General features: G+C 38.8%; 1 protein-coding gene and 1 long non-coding RNA gene across 2 annotated transcripts in view; one reads left to right on the top strand and one right to left on the bottom strand.

Moving 5' to 3' along the window:
- HSD17B12 (hydroxysteroid 17-beta dehydrogenase 12) overlaps positions 1-25,655 on the top strand; it is an 82,783-nt gene that overhangs the window by 55,376 nt on the left and 1,752 nt on the right. Inside the window, exons 6-10 of the mRNA XM_068193732.1 lie at positions 87-131; positions 10,304-10,338; positions 15,707-15,788; positions 19,136-19,201; positions 25,423-25,572. Of these exons, the coding sequence (XP_068049833.1) occupies positions 87-131; positions 10,304-10,338; positions 15,707-15,788; positions 19,136-19,201; positions 25,423-25,572 (378 nt within the window). The remainder of the gene's footprint in view (positions 1-86; positions 132-10,303; positions 10,339-15,706; positions 15,789-19,135; positions 19,202-25,422; positions 25,573-25,655) is intronic.
- On the bottom strand, positions 11,441-19,778 carry LOC137475890 (uncharacterized). The gene is made up of 3 exons (XR_011000112.1): positions 19,098-19,778; positions 15,843-15,930; positions 11,441-11,890 (listed from the first exon to the last, which is right to left on the bottom strand). It is a non-coding gene; the product is annotated as an uncharacterized lncRNA (long non-coding RNA).

Here is a 25,655-nt window from a genome sequence, read left to right as displayed (position 1 = left end):
TATCCAGGCACTTAAACCCAGAGAATGTATAAATATTGCTCAAATAACTTTAAATGAGTAAACCCCAAACCTTTATTTTCTTGCAGACCATCGACAAAATGGTTAACGTTAACATCATGTCTGTTTGTAAGGTAAGTTACCAACACTTCTTGATAATTCAAAACCAGAAAACAAGATTCAGTTGTCTGAGGGAATTACTTTGACCTGTAACCTTTGACCAGGTTCACTTTTTGTCTTGGAGAAGCCCAGCGGTTCTCATTTTCATATCAGACTGTTCTGATTGTTGTGTGAAATGTAATTTGTTGCAAAGATGCCTATTAGCTATTTGAAAGGAGCAAGGTAAGTACATAAAACAGCACCTAATGCTTCTTGACAATTGTTCTTCTAGTCCTTCTTGCAAATGCTTCATTCTTCTTCCCCTGCATCTGTGTTTCTTGGGGTGGACAGCCCTTATCCCTGCTTGCCTAAGGTTTTTGTACATTGTAGTGAGAAAGCACTTAAATATTTTCTGCAAAATATATGAGCAAGAAGGAAAACCAAATTCACAGAAGCATGCATTAACTTTACTTCAGAAGTTACCTTCACTTCTTTATATTCAAATGAAGGTTTTATTGAGAACAAATCAGCATCACTTCAGGCTAAAAAATGTGGTTGTTCTCTTGTTGATTAACATAACCTCATTTTTGAATGGGGCTCTTCATTCTAGTATATCAAAGCTTAAAAAGGATAGAGGAAATAGCTGCTTATATGTCACAGGGACGCTGTTAGTTTATTGCCAGTGTGTGCTGGTGAAACTCCTTGTGACTATTTGCTGCTAAACCTTCTTATGCATAACGCTGTATCTCTATCAGCTGAGGGTTAACCTTTTGCCTCAAAGCTAAAATATTAGACGATTCAAAGATGCCTCGACATATTTGACTTTTTTGCAGCTCTTCTGATTAGGTCAAGTACTAAATTAATCTAGGACAGTTCTTTTGGGTAGTCTAGCTCTGGTTTCCATGTGAAGAGGCACAGCACCTCTTAAAACAATGCTTTAATAAGATTCTCACACTTTATTAAGACATAGACAAACAATGAAAATGCAGCCGTTGCATGACTGAATGGGAGTTGGTAATGTCACTGTACTGCTGCAAGCTCTTATGTCTGTGTGTGTTTTATTTGACATCTCAGAACTACTTGTTGGAAAGAAATGCTCTGACAGCGAGTCTTCAGAAGCCTTTCACCTGGAAAATGACTGTGAACCTGACAAGTACAGATTTTCTAGTTGACCACGAAGGACAAGCCATGGTGTCTTGTTGTCCCCCTGCAAGATTTAATCAGAGAAGTCAGTTATTAATGAGTTCTCTCTTAAGGAAAGTTTCTCTTAAGGAAGTCATTTAAGTTAACAGAACTGCATCAGGTGTACATCTGAAGAAGTGTCATGCACAGACCTGCTGTGCTGAGGTGTCAGGTCTGTGCTGTGCCAGCAGAGGGAGTGCACTATTCAATGATAAAAGAATTTGGGGTGTCATTCTTCCTGGGAGCATCTTGTTAGAGTAGAAAAGTTACAGACAAACTACTTCAATATGTATTTCTGAAGATGGGAGGGGGGTAGAGTAATAATTTAGCTCAGCATACACTTGAAGTTCCAGAGATGCAGCTAGACTGTGTTGTTTTCCAAAGTAAACTAATGCTTTAGTTGTAGTGTCAGTGTTCATCAACAGTTTAACAAAATTGTCATACATCTTCTTGTAAAATTTACATCCTCTCAACCTCTTCAGATTTCTAAAATGGCTATTTTTGCACATATAGAAACTACTGAAGATCTGCTTGCTGTATGTTAATAGTGTTTTTGCTTCTGTTTGAAAACTTTTTCCTTGACTATGAACAACTCCTGCTACTGCATTTAATCAGAGTTTGAGCATAAGATTCCAAGCTTGAAAATGTTTTCTCCTGCACGAGCATGTTGTGTAATTAAACAGTAGGCATGCCAGATGCTTAGTGTTTTGGGGAGAAGAACACATTAGAGATGTGTGCCATCTGTAAGACACTTTTTCAGGAGAACCCATAGAACTAGAGAATCACAGTATGAAAAAAAGAAATTTATGAGAAGTCTGTGTATCTTTTTACGTAGACTTTTAGGATGTAATCCTGTGAATATTTAGTTCTGTTTTTGAGGTTGATACCATCTCTCATATATGTATGTGTGTGTATGTTTTTTAAAAACAGGAATAAGAATATTCTCTCTTCTTGTCTGACTAAAAACATCAAATTTGTGATGGAAGAGAGCACGAAGTTCTTAGGCAAGAAGCTGTAGGTCTGCTGAAATGTGAAAGTACAGGAGAGGCAGAGGTACTACCTGTTCATGCTCTACCCACAGTATCTCTAGATCCTTTTCAGAGGTGTCATACAACCTGTACTGTTATGTTCTAGAGCATTGGCATCCACTTCCTTACCTTTTGGACCAACCTTTCTCAGAGCCTAAAAGATGATGATATGCCCTGTCCTCTCAGTAACCTGCACCATGTGCCATGAGCAGCACCTTTTGGACAGCACAACTCTTCTGGTGTGCATGTCAAGTAACTGCAGTTGTGGCTGAAACACCTCTTGGACTTGAAATGGGAAAGTTGTGATAATTAGAACAGATTGATTCTGCAGAAGTGTTGAAATCTGTTTTATTTCCATAAGTATAGGCAGTTTTGAAGCATAATGCTCATCCCCTAGCTTTTTGATCCGTCTTTTTCTTCATTAGTCAGCTCATTGGATTTCCTCGGGGATAGGCAGTGTGTGAGAAGGGGTTCACTGAGAGAGGAGACAATGTTTTCACCTCACAGGACAAACTTCCAGCCTAGTTGGTCCCACAGTTTAGTATTTTTCCCAGCTGCAAAGTATCTAATACTATGGAATTTTGGCAGGTGTTTTGAGAACTTGTTTCCTGTCAGACCTTTTAAAACCTCTGTCCTTCCCAAATCCTATTCTGTGCTGCCCTGCCTGCCCCCATCATGTCCTTAGAGCGCTGTTGGATTGGATCACCCATGAACCACATAGTCATGCAATTTTGGGGTTCGCTCAGTCTGGCATGAAGTGTTGATTACAGTGATGTGCCTTTAAAGCACCCTGTACATCACTGAAGATAAACCACGTAAAACTGTTTAAAGCATGTTGGAAACCTCATGTCTTTTAAAATACTGGTTAAAAAAATTGGCAAAATACCACACTGTCCCCCAACCAAAGTAGATGATTTTTAAGCAGTCTGGGCAATATCACATTTTTATGGTCATGTGCAATGCAGGAGTTACTCTGGTCTTCATATAGTATCAAAAAAATAAGTGTTATGGGTCTTGATGCCATAAATAGAATAAGGATTTTTTGTTTGTGGTATTTTCTCAGGAGAGCTTGAGACTTAATATAGTCATATACAAGGATTGAACTGACAAATAAATGAGGAAGATGATGAGGTAGAATATGTAGTTTCATGGTTCTTGTCATAATCTCATCTCAAGCTTCTGGAGGGATTTAAATAGCTGACCATTAATGATTGTTGGTAGCAGTTCAGGTAATGCGGGTTCGTATTATAACTTTTGGATATCTTATTGCATTTTGAGACATAAACATTAGTGGCATTGAGTGAAGTAGGTCAAAGTCCTTGGGTTTTTTCATTAACCAGCAAGTGCTGAGAAATCAAAATTTGAGTTGTTCTCTATAGTTCTAATCGTATTTCCTTGGTAGTAATTTTCATCTTCTTGAGTTGATTCCTCTTTGTATTCTACAGCCTTTAGTTTCTCTTGGGAAAACAAACTTAGTTTGGCTATTGGCTTAATGTCCTGAAAGCCAAGGGTGCTAGAACTGCTGTCCAGTGGAAAAAGTGGGTAATGAACACAGAGAATAGCTTCAAATGCTTCCGGGAGCCCTTGTTTCTCCTTTGAAAGCTGCAGGAGTTACTTGGTATGGAAGGAACTGCAAGTTTGTTATTTCTTTTGCAGCATCACAGTGTGCTGATTGCATTGGGAGTGAGGCATAAACTTATGTACTCTTGAAAAATAAGCAGGACTAAATAGTTGAGGGAGTGCTGGCTTAGTGGTTGATTAAGCAAGGAGCTGAATTGGTTTTCAGGCTATTATATTGTGGGGGGATGCAAATTTTAGGCTTGCAAGCCAGGCTTTGCTTGGAAATTGGCATTAACAGACAAAGCAGGAGAGTAAATTATGTACACGTACATCCCTTGTGTCTGTGGTAGTCGTCACGTTGATGTCTTATGTTTTATACTGAGTGTTAATACAAAAGGCTAATAGGCCTTACAACATCAAGGATTGTTGTTGTCATATTTGAGATGCTTTTAATTTTCTTAAGACTTGAGAATACATAAATACTTTATGTTGAACTGAGAGATCTGATGTCAGCTTCCCCTGTAATGGAGGAGGAGTGAGAGGTGAATTCCACCAGGTTGTGAATCTCAGGCAGGACATGGGAATGACTACTACAAAGTCTGAAACTGTGAGTTTAGGAAAGAAAGCAACAACAGACCCCACAACCAATATAAAATTGAAAGAAGGAGCAGAAGTTAGTGTATTTGAGAAAGAGGGGAGATATTCTTATGCAGACCTGTGTATAGAAAGAAGAAAAGCCTGGGGAGCAGCAATCCTGAAAAGACATTAGGAAATGACATCTCTCTCTCTGATGTGTGTTCAGATGGGCTAGTGCAGCCTAATGCTGCATCTCTAAAGGTACCTTACCAGAAATCAGGTGGTGACTGCTTGTCCCTTGCAAGAACCCTATGTGAATTTTTTTATTTGCTGTGGAAAGGATCATAGTAAGTGGAACATAATTCTGAGGACAGTGGCAATACTGACTTGTAAGGAGAGATCACTCTGTGTGTGTGTGTATGTATTCCAGTCTAGTCAAGAGATTTTTTTACGTTTATATTCAAAGTCATAATCAAAGAGGGGGTTAATGGTTTAGCCAAGTACATAATACAGTTTTAAAACAGAGAGCGACGGTTGCAAGTGCTTGGAAAAGGAGTAAGCATCCTGTGAAGGTGGTCACGCATATCATTCAGATGGTCCAGAGGGAGAAATTCAATGCTGTGGTTTCCCACCTTGCTGATTTTGAACCTGAGAGTGTGATACACAGAAAGCTGGATCAAGGGAAATGCAGCTGCAATAAATATTTTTAAGCAATAGTCAGAGAAACGTTGGGGATTTTTGTTCAAAGTACAAGTAACTTGGGGAAATTCAGGCAATCCTAGAATTCTCTAGCTTTCTGTAGATTTCGGGTTGACACAAACATGTATTTTGCCTCTTTAAAAGAGAAGAAAGTTCAGCCTTATTATTTGAGCAGTCCTGTGTAAAGGGCAGGAGGAGAAATATGCTTATTTTGACAGCTTTCAGTTTTTAACTTGTCTCCAAAAGTTTGTGGCTCTAAACAGGGACAACTTTCTCTTCTAATACTGTTGCTCAAAGGAAAGTCACTGAAAATGAACATAGCTTGTTACGTTCATGGTTCCCTTTTTATGTCTGGTGCCCCTGACATGGCCACATGGGCTACTGTGTGAGTTGAGCTGACCTCAGGTTTACTTGCTAGTTTTTACAAATATAAATAATTCTTGTTTGGCTTGGGGTATGAGCTGCATTAAGAAATTACTGTTTTAAGAGAGACACATTAGAAAACTTTGTAGATGCTGAGAACAGGCCTCACAATCAATTTAACTGCCAGTGCATGAGAACAGTTCCTTAGATTTTCAGTGTGCTGTCTGCGGGCGAGGGTGCCAGTTAACTTTGTTAAGCAGCTACTGCATTTGTGAGCTTGTGTGAATCCTCTGCCCAGACACTCTGGAGTTGTCTCATGGTAACAGTGATGTTTTTGTACATGAGTGGGTGCACCACAGAGAATTCCTGATCTTTAAAAAGTTATGTTGCTCTGTGTTGTTAAAATTTCACCCCAGGTTTGTGAATGAGGGAAGCTTCTTAGCTGCATAACACTGTGGCAAACTTGTCCAAATTCTCAAGCTTCACCCTTTCTTGTATTTGCATAGCTCTAGTTACAGAAAGGGTATCGTTATACTCTTTCAAAGTGGAAAGAATGACTTGCAGTTGTAACATCATAGAATGGTTTGACTCTAAATATACAAGTGTGGTATTAGATTTCTGGCATTGTGTAACATTTGTGGGGCCCATAAGGTCTGAAGGATGACTTTGAATATTTATCTCACCTTTTCCTGCTGTATTTTAGTAGTCTGAGTAATATCACTTGAAAGATATTCAAAATTTTGCATATTATTATTATTATTATTATTACTATTCTTTCCAAAGGCTCTACTTCCAATCTATTGCTTGGACCAGATTGAGAAAAGACTACAATGCAGTGATAACTAAGAATGGGAGGTTTTCTTCTGAAGAAAAAAATCACTGGAAGCCCATGGTTATAACTTCCAACTATATTTGTTAGTCCTCTAATGCAGCTTTTAATTGTAGTGCCTGCTTTAGAACATAAATCTAGCCATAAGTCTGTGCATTCTTGTATTTGCAAGTAGGAAACTTTGCTTTGTGGTGTTACTTTTTCCAGAACTAGAAGGTAGAGGACAGGTTTGGTGAGGAAGAGTGGACAATGCAACTAGTGCTTGCCAGGAATATAATAAATGCAGTTGCAGATAAAAGGACATAAAGAAATTATAGCTGCCTATAAAAGATTATTGAACTGGTCTGTAATCAATTTCTACCTTAAGTTAGTCATTTGCCCTGAGCATCCTGGAACTTGAGATCTGGATGGTTAGGTATGCAAGAAGTTGACTTATAAACAAAGCAACCCTCCAAACCAAAGGAGCTATACCCCAAACTCTGTGGTAGTATTGTGTGTGTATGTGAAATAATTGGAGAACGCACACAAAAAAATAGAGTGCACCAACCACTCTTCATGGTTGTGTGCTAAACATAACTTTTAGCCAGACTCTGTAAAATATCAAAGATTAACAACTTCCAATGCTGAGTAGCCTGTCCTGAACAAATTTGTCAGATGCACATGCTCACTCTGTTCTAATGGAAATTTTCAGAAAGAAAAAGCACTTTGTTTTGGATGAGCAGTTTTCATGTAGCCTAACTACTTTTCTGGAATTACCTGAGTCTTCATTCGTATTTTCAACTATAGCACTCATATTTCTGTGGAAAGTAGTATTCCTTCAGAAAAAAAATTATGTGAAGGAAGCCTAACCATGTTCAGTAATCACCAGCTGAAGGCACTCTTTTTAGGGTGGCTCCCAACCTCTTCTTTAGGCTTCTTGACACTTTGACACTTCCTTCTGCCTGTATTAAATTGCCTTCAAAGAAACAAACACCACTGTAAAGTTCTGACATCCTACATGCAAATTCCTATAGATTGACTTGCAAGGCTTTGCCATTTATGAACTACACACCCTTACAGAACTGACTTATCTCTAAACAGGATCTAGCTGAAATTTAGATTCTTTATGTGGGAGATATTTATTCAGTTCTAGAGGTTTTGGTTTTGAACTGCCATATTTCATAATGGCATGTCTGATATTACAGCTATTGAAGATGAATGTTAACCAGTTTGGCTGTTCTGGATAAGGATCATACAATGCAAGAAGGGGTCGACACCACTGACACCATTATTAGTGATGAAACTACATTTCTGCTATTAATTGTTTTATTTGAATTAATGCTGAAATTATTTTACATGTGTGTACAGTGTATAAAATTGCCAGACCTGGGTATGGCTGCAGAATACCCTGCCAGCATTTTTCCAATTGTGCACTTTGAGTGTGCAGTTGGCTGGGTCAGGTGAGTCTGACTCAGAGTGCTGTCTTCTGTTATCTTGCTCTTTAAAATTTTTAAATCAAGATTCTGAATATCCATAAATATATTTTTTCACACATCACAAGGTGTAAAGATACTGATAGAAATGTTTGCCCTATTTCACAGAATTTTGAAATTCCCTCAGAATAAGAACTTCAGTAAAACAAATGGAAGTGATGTTGAGTATGAAATCCAGTTTTGCCATCAGTGTTTTTCTGTGGAGGGGAAAAAATTGATTGCCTGTTCAGCTGAACTTCAGAAACAAACCATTTAACACAGTTGGTAGTGAGAGACTTCTTGATTTCTCCCCAAATTTGTACCTATTGCTGTATTTCAGCTGTCAGTGGCTTCATAAGTTTTTTATTTTATATAAGTCCACCAATTATTGTGGCATATTTTAGTAGCCAGCAGTTTTGTGATAAACTGTTAGAGCTGCTTGGTGGGTTGCAATTTGGATTAAGCCCATGAATGCATTTGTGTGGATTTATGACAAAGTTTCAAATGTGGGGTCTCCTCTACACTACAGTGGGAAATTGTGTACTGTTTTTTCAGATCATTTATGGGTTGCCTAAGGTAAGGCAGTTCTAGTCCACATCCGTGTGCCAATCTGTGGAAATGATATGCAGCATTACACTACCCTGAGAGGCAAGAAACAATATGCTGCTTTTTGCCAAGGGATCTGTGGAAGAGATCATAAAACTTGGATCAGATAAAAGCTCCTCCAATCTTGAACTAGTCTTAAAATCAGCCCAAATCATTCTTTATCCTTGAAGATTAAAATAAATAGTTGTTTCTACATCTCTTTTGAAGCATTAGTGTATGAAAAAGCTCATGTATGCTTAAACTTAATACTAGAGGGTTTTTTGAAGCTACATCAGATCTGTTTAGCTTGTTGATGCTTATCAGCTCTGAGTACTTAGTTTGACTTCTGGGGCAGTGCTGACAGCACTGTGTTTCAACAGCTGACTTCATGAAAGAAAGGCCTGTTCAACTCCTGCCTGTCCAGTCCCTTATCAAAACTGTCATGCAGTGTGGCTGATGGCAGAATCTATTCTAAGGGAGAAACGCCAATAAAATGGAAAACACAGCCCTTCTCTTGCATTTTCTTTGTGTGTCAGCTGCAATCAACTGACATTGTTTTCTTTTGTGGCTTTTTTTCCTCCTTTATTCCTGAAAGGGTATGTTTTATAATTAAAAAATAAAAACAAACAAACAATAAAACTTCATACCCAGACTGAGTCATATGTGAGTGCTAATGCAGTGGTGATAATAAAATGAGTAGCTTCCTACAATAAAATTTGTTTCTTTATAATCAAAGTGCTTACAGGTGTTTTGTGTGCCTGTTTATGCTGATTTCTTTTGTGCATGTTTTTCTTCCCCTACTATTCAAATATTCAATGTTTTATTTTAAGCTATCAAGGTAGTTTGGGATCAGTGGGAGTATCATTATATTTTGGTGTGTTCTGGTTTTAGCATTTTATTACCCACCCACCATGTTCTCAAAAACTTTGTTGGAACACCTTTTAGGTGTCCAAGGTGGTACCAATTTATTTTTCTTGTGTGATCTGTCTTTGGTGTCAGTGACAGTTATTCAAAGAGTTACGCAGGGCTGAATTTGGCATAAGGAGAATTTTGATGCTATTTCAGGAAGGCATTTTATTGGATTTAAACTGTGTTTTAGGATGGTAGTAATTAGTAGTAGGAAAATTAACTATTTTACACTAATTAAAATTTTGTTCAAGTTTGGATCAATGTTTAATTTGTTTCCCTTGTCAGAGATGCTCTGTCTGCAACTGGGAATCTTGTTTTAGGATTACTGGTCTGGAGAATCCTTCAGCCAACTTGTAGATGGATTGCTCAGAGTCATAATAAAGGCAGGAGTTTCCAGAGCAGCGAGGAGGTTTGCAAGGCAACTTTCCTCTTGGGGATATGTAGTTTTTCCAGTGTGCAAACATCTGTGTAATCAGCAAAAAATATTTTGGAGTCTTTAGTATTTTCTGTAGGTAATAATGTAGGAAACATACGTTCACTAGTTCTATCAGCGCTCTTGCTGCTCCATAATTTATTTTTGTCTTAAACTCAGCAGTTCAGTAAGCCTAGCTAAAATGTATTGGATAATGTTTTGAATCTTGGCATAGGTGGTAAATTTAGTCTCGAGGAAGACAGGTGTTTTTTGCAGGGAGAGAAAGATGGTACACGTACTGTAGTACTCTGGTGTTTTAATGTTCTTTAGAAGCCATGGATGCTGCAGAGTGGTGAAGACATTTGTTTTATTTACTCTTGTGCTACTAGCTAGATGGGTTCACCAGATTCAGTGCACACACTACCTGACAGAGCCAAGTTATCCAGGTAGAATAAAAATAAACTGCCTACGCAAAGTATGGTCCCTGCTTCCCCCGAGCCGTGCTTGGGGTGGAGGGGGTGGCAGCTGCTTCTGGGAGGAAGGGAGGCTTCCCTCGGTCTCTGCCTGTTTGGTGTCTGCATTCTCAGCCATCACGAATGTTTTCCTTTTGCAGATGACACGATTGGTGCTGCCCGGCATGCTGGAAAGGTGAGTCACACTAACACTATCCAGACAAAGTCATCATTATTTATAGGGGAGAATCCTTTCTTGAAAAATTCATTACTGTGACTAATCAGCCTAGTCTCCATGTTTTAATGGCAGAGTAATGCTGGGTGAGTCACGCTGATGGTGCATGAATCATCAGACGGTGGAAGCCTTTTCCACTCGATTCCCTTTTTATTTTTCCTCTCCCTTCTCCACTGTTGTGGTGATTCCTTTTAGAACAGAATTAAAAAGCCCGTCTGACTCATCAGCACTAACTCAACAACCTGCTATTCTGAGGGGGTGGTTACAGTTCCTGGGAATAACCTTCTTAAGGCTATTTCTCTAAGTCATTGTAAGTAAAATGGATGCAAAGAATATGTTCACATTATACAGTAGGAGGTATATTGACAAAAGGCTGTGATCGTTTGGAAAAATAAAATTGGAGACCAGCTCTTTAGAATAACACACCACTGTCAACAGGGAAGACATGTACTGACTTCCCAGCTAGCTCCCAGGTGAAACCAAAAGGTTCACGATTTCCATTTAGTCTCCCCCAGGCTGTTTTGCAGCTGATGTTGGTTCTGCTGGCTGTTTGCCATCTCTCTTGGGGTGCTATCCCTGCTTTGCTGGGGATTGCCCTGGATCAGGCTTGAGCCCTGTTCGCACGACTGGGGAAAAACTCTGTAGAACCATGCAAACGAATACAGCAGGAGGAGTCCGTATATGGGGCAAGCCTCCAAATCCAGTAAAGATGATGAAAAAGAAAAGGTTTATTTTGTGTCATCTCACTGTCTGAGAGTCTTCATTGCAGATCAGAATTCAGTTATTCAAGTGTTGCACAGATGTTTCACTTTTAAAACAAAGCTTCTTCCTGGGTGCAAACTGTCAGAGCTAGTGGTCAGTATGGGAGTCAGTGCAGATCAGGATGATGGTGAGCTAAGATTTTTACTTAGACAATCAGGAGATATGAATAAGTTTATTTCATGTCAAGAGATTTGAATTGGAAATAAAGACCCAAGACTGAGTTCTGGGGCAGGAGTGTAATATTTCCCAATGAAGCCAGAGTAGAGGGCGAGGGTTATTATAGTACAGGGGGCTTCTAGGTCAGAAGCTACTCCTTGTCCTTGTACTATTATTGATAGATAAAGGGACTTGTTTTTTGTGAAACCACTGTTCTCTGAAGGTGGTAACATGACCAAAACCTTTATACTTTTGAGGGGATTTAATGTTTCATTATTAGGTTTTGGAACTTAAAAAATCTTAAGTTTCTTGTTTCAGTTTCTTCTTTGTTTAAAGAAATACTGTAGCTATCCATTTTGGCAGAGTTATCTCTTCAGCTTCTCAGGACAGAATGATGTATATCCTACTTACAGAATAGCCTGTATAGTTCTTTCTGTTACACATCCATGCGGGTAAGATGATTTGAATGAAGGGCAGCAAACCAGGATCCTGCTGACTTCTGGTTCTGACTGCCCTTGAGCACACATCATCTTTCCTCTTACTTCTCTAACTGTGTGACTATCTCACGGATTCTGAGGATAAATGTTCAAGAAGCCTGGAAAGAAAAGGTTAATAGTGGTTAAAACAAATTAAGTACGCATCTTGAACTTTTCTGAATATAAGGAACCACTTCAAAAGACTGCTCCATTTGGCTGACAGCCTTGGTCTCCATCTCAGGGAAAAAAGATTTGAAAAAGCTTCCATTTTCTGTTTGATTTGTGTGAAGTTGGTTGGGTTTGCAGTGCACAGAAGCAGTGCCTGCAGCTGCCGACTCCTGCATAGTCATAGCTCACAGGCCCTTAACACCGCTAGGAGTCTGTAACCACAGGAGGACATGGATGTCCAGCACATCCAAGGGCATGAATGAATTGGAGCTGGACTCAACTGCTCTTCAGGTCAGCCATATGTTTCTCACATGGGACCACAGGCTAGAAAAAGGGCCCTGGGCTCTAAGAATAAGGCTAGACTAAGAATCTCATTGTCATTCCTCACTTGTTCAAGGAGGAGAGCATATTGAGTAGATAGATGTGACGTAGTGTGTTAGAGCATCTTGCAGCTTGCTCTAGTGCGCATTTGAATGTTGGTTTTATGATCATATATTGCAAGATAAATACAAAAATAGAGCATAATTTTCATGCATTGCATCCAGGTCTGATAAGACTAAACAAAGCTACATCTTGGTGTGCCTTTTACTTTTCTATTTATGATAAACACAGCAGCATTAGATAAATGCCACTTCTGGTAATGGCATTTAGATTCTCTGCTTTGACTTCTCCCCTGTGCTCTGAACACTTAAAGTGACAATTTATTATCTGAAGCTTCCTATTATACTTAAATGAGCAGTTCTGTACAAATACTCAGGCTACTGTCTGGGATGGGAAACTCATAGAACTGAAAATCAAAGCTTGATGTCTTTGGAAACAAAAAGAAGCCACCACCACCAAAAATCAGTTGGATGTTGCTAGACAAATACCAAACTATGGTATTTATTGCCAGGAAAGTAGCAAGTGCATAATTACATTACAGAAGAAGCTTGCTCTTTCCACTTGGCATGCAGCTGGAGCAGGCGCTGGTTGCCACAGCAACAGGGAGATAGCTAAATATAGCCTCCCTGGTGCTGGACCACTTAAGGTAGAATGACTGGGAGGTGTGAGGGTGTGGGCCTGGCTCTCTTCATCCTAACCAACTTTTTTTGTTTGGTTTTGTTTTGTTTTTTTTCCCCATTAATGGCAGAGTCAAATTAGATGGAGCCAAAATTTCTTTTTGCCACACTGATGCTTGAGTAATTCTTCAGATCCCTCCCTAAATACATTTATTCTGCAATTCCTATAAGAAGCAGAATTGTAATTGGAGTAATTGAAGGTGTTCCCCTTACTCACATGCTTCTCAGTTTCATTTTATCTGGAGGTTTTAAGTCACGAGCTTTTAAGGCTAGGACTGTTTTCTTTAAAATGTAAAAATACAAACCACAAAACCCCCAGTGGCACTGACTGCTTCAAAGAGACCAATACTCAGAGCTTCTGCAAGGGGCTGCTATTAATGTTTTGTGTTGCCAAGAGCGTGTTGTTCACTGGGTCAGACCATTAATTCACTCCATCTGGGTGGTGGTCACGACTCCTGCTAGAAAGTCGCAGCGTAGCCAGGCACTGCGAGACCTGTGCTGGCAGCCTGCATGTCAGCCTCTCTTCTGAAGCTTCCGTTTGTTTAAAAAGCGTGAGGCTTGTGTTTATCAGTGCTTATCCTTCTTTGAATCCTGTTAAGCTTTTGTCTTCAGTTAAGTTTTGTGGCAAATAGTCCCTAGTCTGAATATGAGAAGAGCACTTGCTTTTTTGGATCTAAATTTCAGTCTTTCATTTCAATATCATCTTGCTTTTGTATTCTGAGAGGCTGAATCAAGATCTTGATCTTTTTCATTTGTTAGTATGTGTACTCTTATCGTGGCTGCTCTTAATAGTCTCTTAAATAGCTAAACTGATGTATTGGGGTGGATTTTTTTCTTCTTTTCCCCTTTCTTAAATCATCAGTTTCTTTATATTTCTGTTCAGTATTTGGAGGGATAAAGATGGTTTATAGACTGCAATACAAGATTTTGGTGATAGTGGAGGATCTATCCCTGCCATTCCCAGCATCTTGTTGTTTGGCTGGTTTTGGTGACTGCTGCGCAAAATAGAACTCCTTGTTCAGATTTTTCATGGAAGGGACAGTTGGTTTAGAGTCCTGCAAGATTTGTGATTAATTCACAATTTTTTCTTTAGTATGCATTATTTTGGTTACTGATAATAGATTATTGATTTTTCTTAATATTGATTTTTCATCTGCCATTCTGTAGTCTGTTCGCATAGCAGCCTGAGCTTTTTAAGAAGTTCCTTATAGTATTCTCCAATCTGATGATCTCTTAAAAATGCATAAATACTCATTTCATTGCTAATCTCCATTTGAGCTCATGAATAAATATCACAGTCACCACCTGTCTTGATACAAAAATCTTCTACCATACACTGTTAACCTTTTGCTGTCTTGAAAATTACTGATTAATTTGTGATCTTATGCTTTCCATGCAACATATTTGGATCAATGTAACTACCTTATTTCACCAACCAAGCCTTGCAGGGAAGTCCTGAAAAACACGATGAAATTTGGCAAAGGTGCTTGAAATCCTGAAAGACTGAAATTATTCTTTTCTGTCACATTTGCCATCTCATTCCTTGTGACAAATCAGTCACAGATGTAATTTACTTTTGTATCATGGCACAAGCCATGCTGGTTTGAATCTATTGTCATGATTTCCAAAGCATTTGTATTGTTTTAATTTTTAATGGTGACTTAAATTACTGTTTGTTTTTAAGATGGCTACTTAAATGATTGTGGCAGCAGTGGTGCAGGGTGTACCTGGTGGAACAAGTATAATGGAAACTCGTGTGAATCTGCAGGAGTTCAGCTGTGTGATGTCTACCTGCATGAGTGTTCTCACTGCACTGAGCATGGCATACTTATGCTGTGTTCGGGTAAACTGGCTTGAATTTCCAACAGGATAGGAAGAAGTAGAGATTTATCTTTCACTAGATTGGACTGTCTTGCAGGACCTTCTAACAGAGTAATTGCCCTAATTTGCATAAAGCTTTTAAAAATAATTATTTTTTCTACCTAGCACTAAATATGTCTGATTTTGTAGGTAAAACTAGTCTCAGAAATAGATATGGCTCAAATCAGTCTATATTGGGAGGTCAGGAGCCTTCCTGTCCTACATGTATGTGCTTTAGAACAGCTTGACAGAGCAGGTGGTCTCTAATTTCGGGTATCTTTACCAAAATACTGTTGATGAATACCTTCAGTGTTACTGTAATACAGCTGTAAGATAACTTTCATTTTCTGTGTTCATCCACTGAATATCTTCCATGTTTATTAAATTCTGTATTTGAGCAGTAGATTCAGATGCTTGCTATCTTGAAGATCCATTATGAAGTAATATTTAGAAGATGAAAGTATTATCAAAGTGTAAATCATATAATGAAACTGTGTTGCCATTTCTGCCATCTTATCCCAAGATGTAGGAGCTCCTCTTGAACTTGTGTCAGCTTGACTCAATAGTTTTGCATAGTTTAGCTCATCGTGTGTGTATGTATATGTGTATATAAATGCAACTTTGATTCTCTTGCTGTATTGACCTTGGAGTTGGTCCTGATTTATACCAGCTGCTTGGATACTTCTAACTGTGCCTAAAGTGAATTTCAATTCAGGATTTGGTTGGAGTTTTTAAACAGATCTTAATCTCAGTTGCATTCTAAAGGATCTTTTTAGGCTTGCTGTAGTTTTTGGAAACATGAAAGATGTTTCCTTTTTTTCATGATAATATATCTTTGCTTCCTTTCAGATCAAAAGGGATAATCTTGAATATCTCATCAGCTTCAGGGATGTGTCCATCTCCACTGCTGACTCTTTACTCTGCAACCAAGGTAAGTGTTCCTTTCCACACTGAAATCAAGTGTCAAACATAAGGCAGCACTTACAGGAATAAATGTTTTGGTGTCCATCTAGTGGTGTTTTCATGAACTAAAAGTACAGAGTTTCTGTCTTGAGTTTTTCCAGTAGTGGAAGCTGGAAGGTTGAGAGAAAACTGACTGCAAGGGTTTACTGGCATGGAAATTACTCTTTTAAGTATTTCCTCATGTATTCCATTTTTAAATGGAAGAGGATAGTAGTGTACCAAGCAAGTTTAGTGTAAAGCTGAGAAAAGACACTGACTAAATTTAACACACTTGCTTATTTTGGTTTTGAAACTTCTTTCCCCTAAATTCTGTGGTGATTCTATGATCTACATTTCATCTTAAATTCATCTGCTCTGATTTCTCTTTGTGTCACTGGGACAGTTTCATGTTTTTGCAGCTGGTCTAATGTTTTTTTTTCCCCCAAAGATACTTTCAGGGGATTCTAAAATGTTGTCCTAAAATATCTCCAGTGAATGCCATAAAGACAGAATGTGGGTACCCAGCATGGAACTGAGGCATATGTGATAAAACAGAATTTAAGAGGCTTTTACACTGGTATTAAAGTAGTATGGCACTACAGCTTTTTCAGGCATTCCTGGTAATTACCTTGAATATTTCAAGCATCTCAGAGTCTAAGCAGAACCTTGACAGGATGAAGAAACCTTCAGTAGTGTCATTCATGTCAGAACAGACTCACATTTCCTCTAGACTCTCAGTAACATCTTCATATTCCCAGAAGGGAGTTGATGCACACTATTTTATTCATACTAAAGGAGGACATATTTAAGTTTAGAAGTCTGAAGTAGCTTTAGGTGATAAAAATTCCCCTTGAAGTAGCTGTTTCCTGAGAGGACAGTTTTTTGTTTTAATACAAGTGGTCACTTTGTTGTGGCAGTGCTTCCAGCTTTATGGAATCAATTGAGCTTCTGATTTTAGTGATAATATATCTTACACTGCTTTGGTTAGTCTTTTTTTTTTTTTTTTTTTTTCCAATGGGAATCTGAAATATTTCTTCCCCTCCCCTTAAAAAACTAAGTTACAAGTTGAATAATCTGCCTATTCTTAGCACTGCCCATCTTCTCCTACAGCAAGATTAGTAAGCATGAAAGTGACTCCCCTAATGTAGCTATAGAAAGACTGTATCTGCAGTTTCTAGGGTTTTGTTTCCCCTCATCTATTTAAAGGGGATTTAAAGTATAATACCCTTCAGGTGTAAGTCAATGGCTTTGACTAATTATCAGGAACAAATGCAGTCTTTAACCTTCCTGTGGAGAATTCCCTAGTTTACACTGGAATGAGACTCTTTTAAAGGAATCATAGTGCTATATTTTGACAGGTTTATCTACCTGTGTTAATGCTAATGAGAAGTGAAATATGATTATATCATTTCCCACCTCACCCCCATGCCTTTACTGTTTGGATTTGTTATTAGATATTTGAATATCCAAGGAGAAGAAGTTTTCTAACATGTAACGCTTACCTGCTTATTCAGGGAAAGTTTACTTAGACAGCATTCTGAAGAATTCAGGTTCAAGGTTGTTGGGGGACTTGAGCTTGTGGAGGTAGAAAACCCAACTTGTCTTGAAATAAATTCTTCAAGAAGAAAAACTCCAAAGCTTATTTGTATACCGGAAATCGCTTTCTCTTCTCATGTAAAATGAACATTTTCTTTATAGCAAGCTCTTTGCAACCAGTAGAGAAGACAGTCTTTTGTACTTCCTCTCTGTATCTGGAACAGAGTAGCTAACATCAGGACTTTTGTCATGGAGGAATAGTTAGAAATTTGAATTATCAAAGCACTTTCATTAACATAATATAGTTCTTTTTAATAGATTATCAGTATACTCTGTGCAGTTATTACACATGCACCTGACTGCTGTGTTCAGAAACTGCACCAAACTACTTGGCATGTCCATGCAGGTACCTACTGTTGCAAGAGGGTTGTCAGAGGATTCATTTCAATAGCTGCTGCTAGGCCAGACTTTCAGTCTTGTTCGTGTTGAGTACTGAATTTTCTTACGAACTTACACTCAGGGGAGAGGGAGAAAGAAAGAACAGCTGAACAGCAGATAAGCTTTTCATGGTTTAAGGAGCCTCCTGCTAGCTTATACATGCAACTTGAAGAAGAGTAAAAGGACCTACCTGCTATACAGTAAAATCCAGTTTTATTTCAGATCTTCCAAGTATGCTCAGAAGAGTGTCTATAGAAATAGTCCAGTAGTGTGGGAGTGTTTCTGTTGCTTCTTGTATAGGCTGATTTCAGTAGGATGGCCTGTATAGGAAAAACACAGGCACTGCCAGCTTTAAGTGCTGGCTTTGGTTATTAGGACTTTTGTTAAACCGCTGGGGACATGATGACCAGAGGAAGACTGTAAAGGAGGTGCAGTACTAGAGCTTTGCTGCTTGGTTTGAATCTGGTGTGAAGCAACTGCTTCTTAAATACTTGAACTAATTTACTTAGTATTTCTTTTATCTTCAATCATGGATGGGATGATTTAGTTAATTCAGTTGAAGGTACCCGTTCTCAGACCGTTCTCTAAAACAAGAAACCATAGCAGAACCTGGTATTTTGTCTCACTGGACAACAGGGTAAGGTGGAAATGTGGTTTAGGAGAATTTGGGAAGTGGGAATCTGTGCTGGTTTGAACTGCTGAGTAGCCTTTGATTCTTAGGATAGTATTTCCTGGCAGGGTTAAGGAGGCGGCTGTATCAAATTTGAGAGCATCTTGAAGGCAGGTGCTAACATCCACCTTTTAAGCTCTTTAACTTCTTTCTTTGAACTTTGTCTTGCGATTTCTAAAACTTCCAGAATTCTGGAAGAGAATCTGTGGAGGTGGACTTGAGGATTAGGAAGAAGTGTCACCATAGGGTGGCATTTTTTAGAAGTGTAAAGGCAGAAGACTAAGTGTTTAAACACTTATGTTCTAAAAACCATGCACAAGAGGAACCCAATTAAGTCACTCTTGAAAAATATCTGAGAAGATGACATAAATAGTGAACAAAGTGAACATGAAGTTGTCTTTTCCTCTTTTAACTAGGCTGTATTTAACAAATCTAGTTCCTTTTTCTTCTAAATTAAAAAGGGGTTTATTTGTTTAGATTGAGCCTTGCTTCTGTAAAAATACTTCATAAGCATAGAGTTTCTATATGGATGGCTTTGCTCTTGTATGCAAAGTTTCATTGAAAACCTAGGGTTTTCACTTTGAAAACAGGAACTCCAAATAGTAATTCAAATACTCTTACACAAAACTGTTAAACTAGAGTTTCCATTGTAACGTGTAGCATGCTGCATGTTTCCCTTCTTCTCTCTCCAGGCTTTTGTGGATTACTTCTCCCGAGGCCTCAATGCAGAATACAAGAGCAAGGGCATCATTGTGCAGGTGAGTAGTTTGTTTCATGTAAGTGTGGTTACCACAGCAACACTGGTGTCTTGGCAACAAAAAGGAATCAGCATATTCTCTTATTCATGAGTGTGTGACACAGATTAAGGATAAGGATTTCCTTTGATCCCATTAGCAGCTTTCTTAAATTACTCTGAAACCATGGGTCTTGAAGCAACAAAAGACATGGTTTGATTTTGTGTGGTTTTAGCTGATGGTGCTAATTGAACCTTTATGGATAAAGTATTCCATAAAGCTGTACACAGTGCTGTAGAATACATCTTTATGAAGCTTTATCTACTGGAATACACTTGTGGAATGCATTTGTACAGGCATTCCATGGGTAACAGCTCGAACAAGTGGAATAGTAGAATCCCTGCAGTGTTAGTGAATCAACTGCTAATCTAAGCATAGTTGAAGAATGAACAAAAGCCTCCAAGAGCCTTCATGTGTAACTGACTGATTTAACTTTCTGTATTGCTAAGGAGTCTTGCTTCATACCTCTCTTTGCCCCCTCCCCATTTGTTTACCTTCCTTGATTTTAATTATTTTTGGCATGGCAAAAAGCAAACCAAGCCAGTTTCTCACGCTTTATAGGATTTTGCCTTAATATCACTTCTCACGTACTTTTAGTGTTTGCTTCCAAAGCTGGAATTTCCAGCTTTGATCACAGTGAACCTTCTATTGCTGATTAAACCTCTCGAGAGCAAGAATCAGTTTAATAAAGGTGGTATGAGGTCTTAGCTGTACTGTGAAGACAATGGTATCTCTTTCTGAAGTTCAGTTAAGGATCTTACAAACAGGGTTACCTATGTTCATGCCTCTCATTGCTCTGTTTTGTGTGGTGGTTCTCAAAGCCATTTGAACTTCAAAGGCTTTATGAAAGGTAAGGCACAAAGTTGCCTACTTTAAATGTGTAATCATCATACAAAATAGCACAACTCTTACTACTGGCTAATACTATAGGGAAGTTGTTACTAGATTAAGGCTATGTTACCTTTTTGATGTGCTAGAATATTTTTCCTTTTAAGCATATTTAGCAAAACAAGAACTTCTCACCAGAAAATGTCCTGTCACATTTCCTAAGAATGGATTACATTAAGAAAAAAGACAGTTGTTGGGGGAGCTAATCCCATGTAGTCACTGACCCTTTAGTGGGAACCTCCTGTAAACCTAGATTTAAACTTGATATTAATAAACTTGCTATTAAGAATCTGAAGGGATGCTGTATATGTTGGGATTTGTTGGCAGTGGAGAGGAAGGTTGACTTTAGTTTTACACTGGTAACTTTATAACTTGGAATACAGCCCCGAAAGCTTAACTTCTCCCCTGGGTGCTTGATTCTGTGCCCTAGCACTCTGGGATGTGCAGCAATGGAGGATGCATAAAAAGGTAGCATTCTGAAAAGGTACAGGTTCAGCATACGGGGTCATTTTGTCTACTCTCAGTTCTTGAAGTGGATTTAGCTGGAATAACTTCCAGTGTTTCATGTCTTCTTGTTTCTTTCTCTTCTCACAGCTCCAAACTGTCCTGCAATGGGTCAATGTTTTACCACATGGCAAGTTCCTTACAGTTTTCTCACCACTTCTGCCCTACTTGATTTCTTCTACCTCCTCAGTGTCTTTCAAATTGTATTATTAGCAGATTTAGCTCCACTATCAGACAGCTGTTCTTCAATAATTTTCATCTACATGCAGTGTAGCCCTCTCTGTCTGTCTCAAAATGAGACTCAAGGAACTGGTAAAGTATTGCCCTTTCCTACATCAATAATATCAAGTCTTCTGGGTGGACCTGCTTCCTACTGAAGTCTGTCTACAAACTGAGCCATAGGCCCCTTCAACACATAGCTTCACTGACAATAAAGATGGTGTGAATTTCTTGGGGGCTGTGTTGTGGTACCACATCTAACCTCTGTTTTCTGGTGTTTTCTTAGGCATAGCTGCTCATAAGTTACTTCAGTGTGAGGGTGCTTAGGGACAGATGCTTGCAGGAGAAACAAGTGTTAGGTCTTTGGGATGTGTTGTTTCTATGTGCAGCTTTCTCCTCCTCCCCAGATTTTGGCTAAATAGTACTCTTAGCAGTTTGAGAGGAGAATGGAGGAGGAGCAAGAACTGTTCATTGATGACTATGGAGTACCTGTTGAGACTGTAAAGATAAATACCCCAGTAACTCATGCTTGGCTAAAGGCATTAAGCACAGTATGAATGTACATAGTATAGGAAAGGTTTTCTAGCTTTTGGGTATAGAAAAGCTAGGAACAGGGTTTTTGGTGCATTACATTTTTAGGATTATAAACAAATGAAGAATTAATTCTAGCTTTCTGTATCTACAGTTATATTTTCGTGTACAAAGCTTCACAGGCTGTGGTAAACTGCCTTTTGTGACTCTGGTGTTGGCTTAGGATGCTGAATTCCTGACAGCACTGCTTTTTATCCCTTAACTAGACAGTGAATTGCCACTGAGTTATGTGGGTCTGATTATCAATAGCTGTCACAGCTTCAATTTGTTATGCTAATTTTGTTGCAGGTCCATGTCCTCGTCACTATAAGCCACTAATGAATATTACGAGTACATTCCTGTGAAGACTAGCTGACCTGTCTCCTTCAGTCCCTAAGGAAGACTGCATCCCTCTTAGATTTTTTTTTGAAGTACATCTCTGTAACCTTCAGCAGCATTACACTTTTAATTCCAGACTTGCCCTTCCAGCTAGATCATCGTCATTGAAACCAGTTAACTTCTGCCATGCAATACCTGCAGAGTGCCACTGTGTGAAAAGCAGAAACAAAGTGCTGGTGGGATTTTATCAGTTTCTTCATATCAACCTCAAATATGTGTCTTGCTCAAGTGGATTACCATCTGTGGAAGCTTAGTTTTGATAGTGCTTTTGTTGCAGTGTAGCCATCTTTGGATTATCTTCTGGCTGATAGGTCTGCTTAATTTTTCAGAAGCAGCACAGTAATAGCATAGGTTAAAACTTTGTGTGTGTTTACCTGGGGAAAAGAGGCAAAAGAAAAGAAACAAGGAAGAAGGTGGCAATGACTTTTCTCAAGACTTTTGGAAAGATCTCTCCTTGAAAGATTTCTGCAGACTTATGAAATTTTTTGCTCTTTTAATATGTCTAGAAATATTGCTTGGTTCTTTGACCCTTTCTTTTATTCTCATTTTAAACTTCAGTTAGTTATTGTCATGGTCCCTCTGTACTTCATTACTATGCATAGCAAAAGTATAGTGGTAGAAATTTGCACTATCTGTTTTCTTTTATTGTATTCACCACATAAAATACTAGGCCACAAATTCATGAAAATGTTCATTTAAAAGGATTACCAGAAAGTTTTCTACCCTAACCTCCTGCTCTCCCAGCAGCTGGATTGACTAGCAATTAGCAGTGGGATTGCTGCTGGCACTAGGTCATGGGCTAATAGTGGCTTTATCCAGACAGATCTTGGAAACCTTCAAGGGCAGGGGTGCTGTGAACTCTCTAGGCAATATGTTTGAATTTTATATTGCTCTCCTAATAAAAAGACTTTCTCCCTATTGTCCAGTCTGACAGTCTACAGTCAAAATTGACAGTTGTCCCTCTTGTCATTTGATCAGGCATTACCAAGAGGAGTTTGGCTCTTATCTTCATAACTACCATTTGAATAATTTTAGGTAAGATGTCACCACCAGCTTCCTTTTCACAATACTGAACAGGCCCAGCTCTATCTCCAGGTATTCACAAAAGTGTGCTGTCACCAAAGTGATGTCTAATGGCATTACCTTCCTTCCTCCAGAAGCTTTTTAGCTTTGCTGCATAGATTTCTTTACATAACAGCTTTGGTTGATGTAACTCTTCCGTTTCCCTTTTATGTTCCCCACTCTCCTTTTACCCACATTGGAAAGGGAAGGAAACTTATTTGGCAACATTGGAGAGTTCAGGTCTTTTTACTTTTTTAAAAGTAAGGTAAAAAAGGTGATAAAATTGTGTAAATGAGCTGTTCTGATTTTGGAGGACTTAAGACTTGACTATTCAGGTCTTGAGATCTGACTTCTTACATCTAAATAATATTCAAGAACCCAGTTTTAAATGTGAGCCAATTTTAATATGCATCAGAGCTATAAGCAGTAGCAAATGTTTTAAGAGAGCAAGACACATTGTACTGACATAAGCTACTTTTAAGGCATGTTTTGAAACTATAGTGCAGGCTAAGCTTTCCCTGAATAAGGAGAGTTATTTGCCCAGGTAGTGTGGGTTATATCTGTCTGAATGTAAAATGCTGAAAGGCTTTAAGGTGTGATTTTTTTTTTAAATCTGTTATGCCTGTTTTAGATACAGTTCATGAATCTCTGAATTCCTTGTGGGAAGGAAGAGGGGAGAAAACTAAATAGATTCAGCAGGTCTCTTGAAATCTGTTAAAATAAGGTGCAGTTAATACAAAGGTGGTAAATCTAACATATCTGAAATTGAGTACCTGTCTTTTTGTTTTCTGGAGTGCATATGGGAGAAGAAAAACGTTGGAGTGTAATCCCATCTTTCTATGTGTCTTGAAGTCTGTGGATCAATCCAGTAGTGCTACCATATGCTTGCTTTTTCAAGTATCCTTATGCACAATTTGATTGCCCCTTCATGCTATCCAGTGGTGGAACTGGGTAATGCAGTTCACTTCTGAAGTCTGTTTTGAGTAGAGAAAGAGAATGGATCATATCTATTGTACCTTTCTTGATGGGGATGTTGCAGTCTCCATGTTTTTCCTTCCCATTTGAAAGTGGACTCATGCAGTATGTTATTGAAAGTCCTATTTATTTAGACAGAAGGGCACAGTTTTCATGTTCTCAGGTGAAGGAATGAGCAGGCATACCAATGTTTCCTGTTTGTGGTGGTAAAATTTCTGTTGAAATGTGCATAGCTATGGCATGGATACACACTCAATGGGAACGGAAGAGGTCCTTTCCGTGCTGTGCTGCTGAGAGCAGCAGCAAATGTTTCTGAAGTCAGGCATGTGTGGTCATTCTTTAAGAGATTAACATGGGGAAGCAGGTTTACAAACTGCAATTTGCCCAAATAGACTATTTTTTGAGATGATATTCTCATTTGGAGATGAATTAGTGTAGCAGAAGTGGACACACACTTCTCAGGCACTTGCTCTTAAGGTATGGCAGTGGGAGCACTCATTAGATGGGCAGTAGTGGATGGATGTATTGAATCACTGCTAGAGCCACTGGCAGTGTCTTAGGAGGTCCTTGTCAGAGTGGTGATGAAGTTCCAACCTCTCTAGGTGTTTGAGTTATGGTATGTTTAATATTTGTTTCAGGGCTGTAGAGCAGGGCTTTTTTGATTACTTTTTTAGAGGCAAAACTTGAGGACAAGTTGAAAGCATTGCCAAAACCATGACCATGAGGAAAGAATATTGCTTCCTGCTGTACAAGTACATTTGCATTTCCCTTTCCTTCTCCAGCAGTTTGAGATTGGGATAGGTGGAATGAGGTTTTGGATCCTCCAGGTCTATCTTTCCCTACCATGGACATGCCTTTGTGCTATCAGCATCCCTCCATCAATATATCTATGCTGCTTCTTCTTTTTTCTCCACTACAGACAGTTCTGAGCATCACTTTGCTTGCAAACATGGCTATAAAAGCTCATTAACTGTGTTCTGTTTCTTGATCTTTTCTTCTGTCTTTCCACTCTTGTACTGATGATCTCCTCTGTCCTCTGAGCCCTGCTGTAGAGTTACAAGCTTCATGTTTCAAGTCTCTGGACTTTTTTTCTCCTTCCTCCTCCTGCTTTTGTACAGGTGCCAAACTGAGGAGCTTATGCTATGAAATTCCTGTCTCAGGTTCTGTACTTCCTTCCCGAGCAAACATTGGGGGTTTACTACAGAGAAGCAACAGTACAGCATTTTCTATTAAACAACTGGAGTGAAGTTTTGTACTTACACGGCAAATTGTAAGAATGGCTTTTCAACCCTGCTCTTGCAAGAGTGTTTTTTCTAGGGCTCCAGCTGGTGATGTTGACTGTCAGGAGACAACTGAACTATGTCCAAATATGACCCATGGGTTATCTGATTAAAAAGTTCTTGATCTTATATTAGGATCCCATTATGATCTTAGAACTGAAAATAAGGCTGGCTTAAGCTAGAATTCAGTGTACAGATTATCTGATTTCCAGTTACTTTAGATCCTTGATGGATCTGTAAGTTATCTTGAAAGCATTCCCTGCTTAACATGAGTTTTCCTGTGTGCAGAGTGTTCTACCATATTATGTGGCAACAAAAATGTCCAAAATCCGCAAGGCAACCCTCGATAAGCCCAGTCCTGAAACGTATGTGAGAGCTGCCTTGGGCACGGTGGGCCTGCAGTCCCAGACCAATGGGTACCTACCTCATGCACTCATGGTAAGTCACCTTGGAAAATGTAAGGATCTGAAATTCCTTTGTGTTTATTATGGAAAAAAGAGTAATTAGTACAGGTTATAAAA

This window comes from Anomalospiza imberbis, chromosome 6 (assembly GCF_031753505.1).
Source record: "Anomalospiza imberbis isolate Cuckoo-Finch-1a 21T00152 chromosome 6, ASM3175350v1, whole genome shotgun sequence".
NCBI classification, from domain to species: domain Eukaryota; kingdom Metazoa; phylum Chordata; class Aves; order Passeriformes; family Viduidae; genus Anomalospiza; species Anomalospiza imberbis.
The sequence above is the reverse complement of the archived record's forward strand: the minus strand, read 5'-3'. Positions and strand labels throughout refer to the sequence as shown.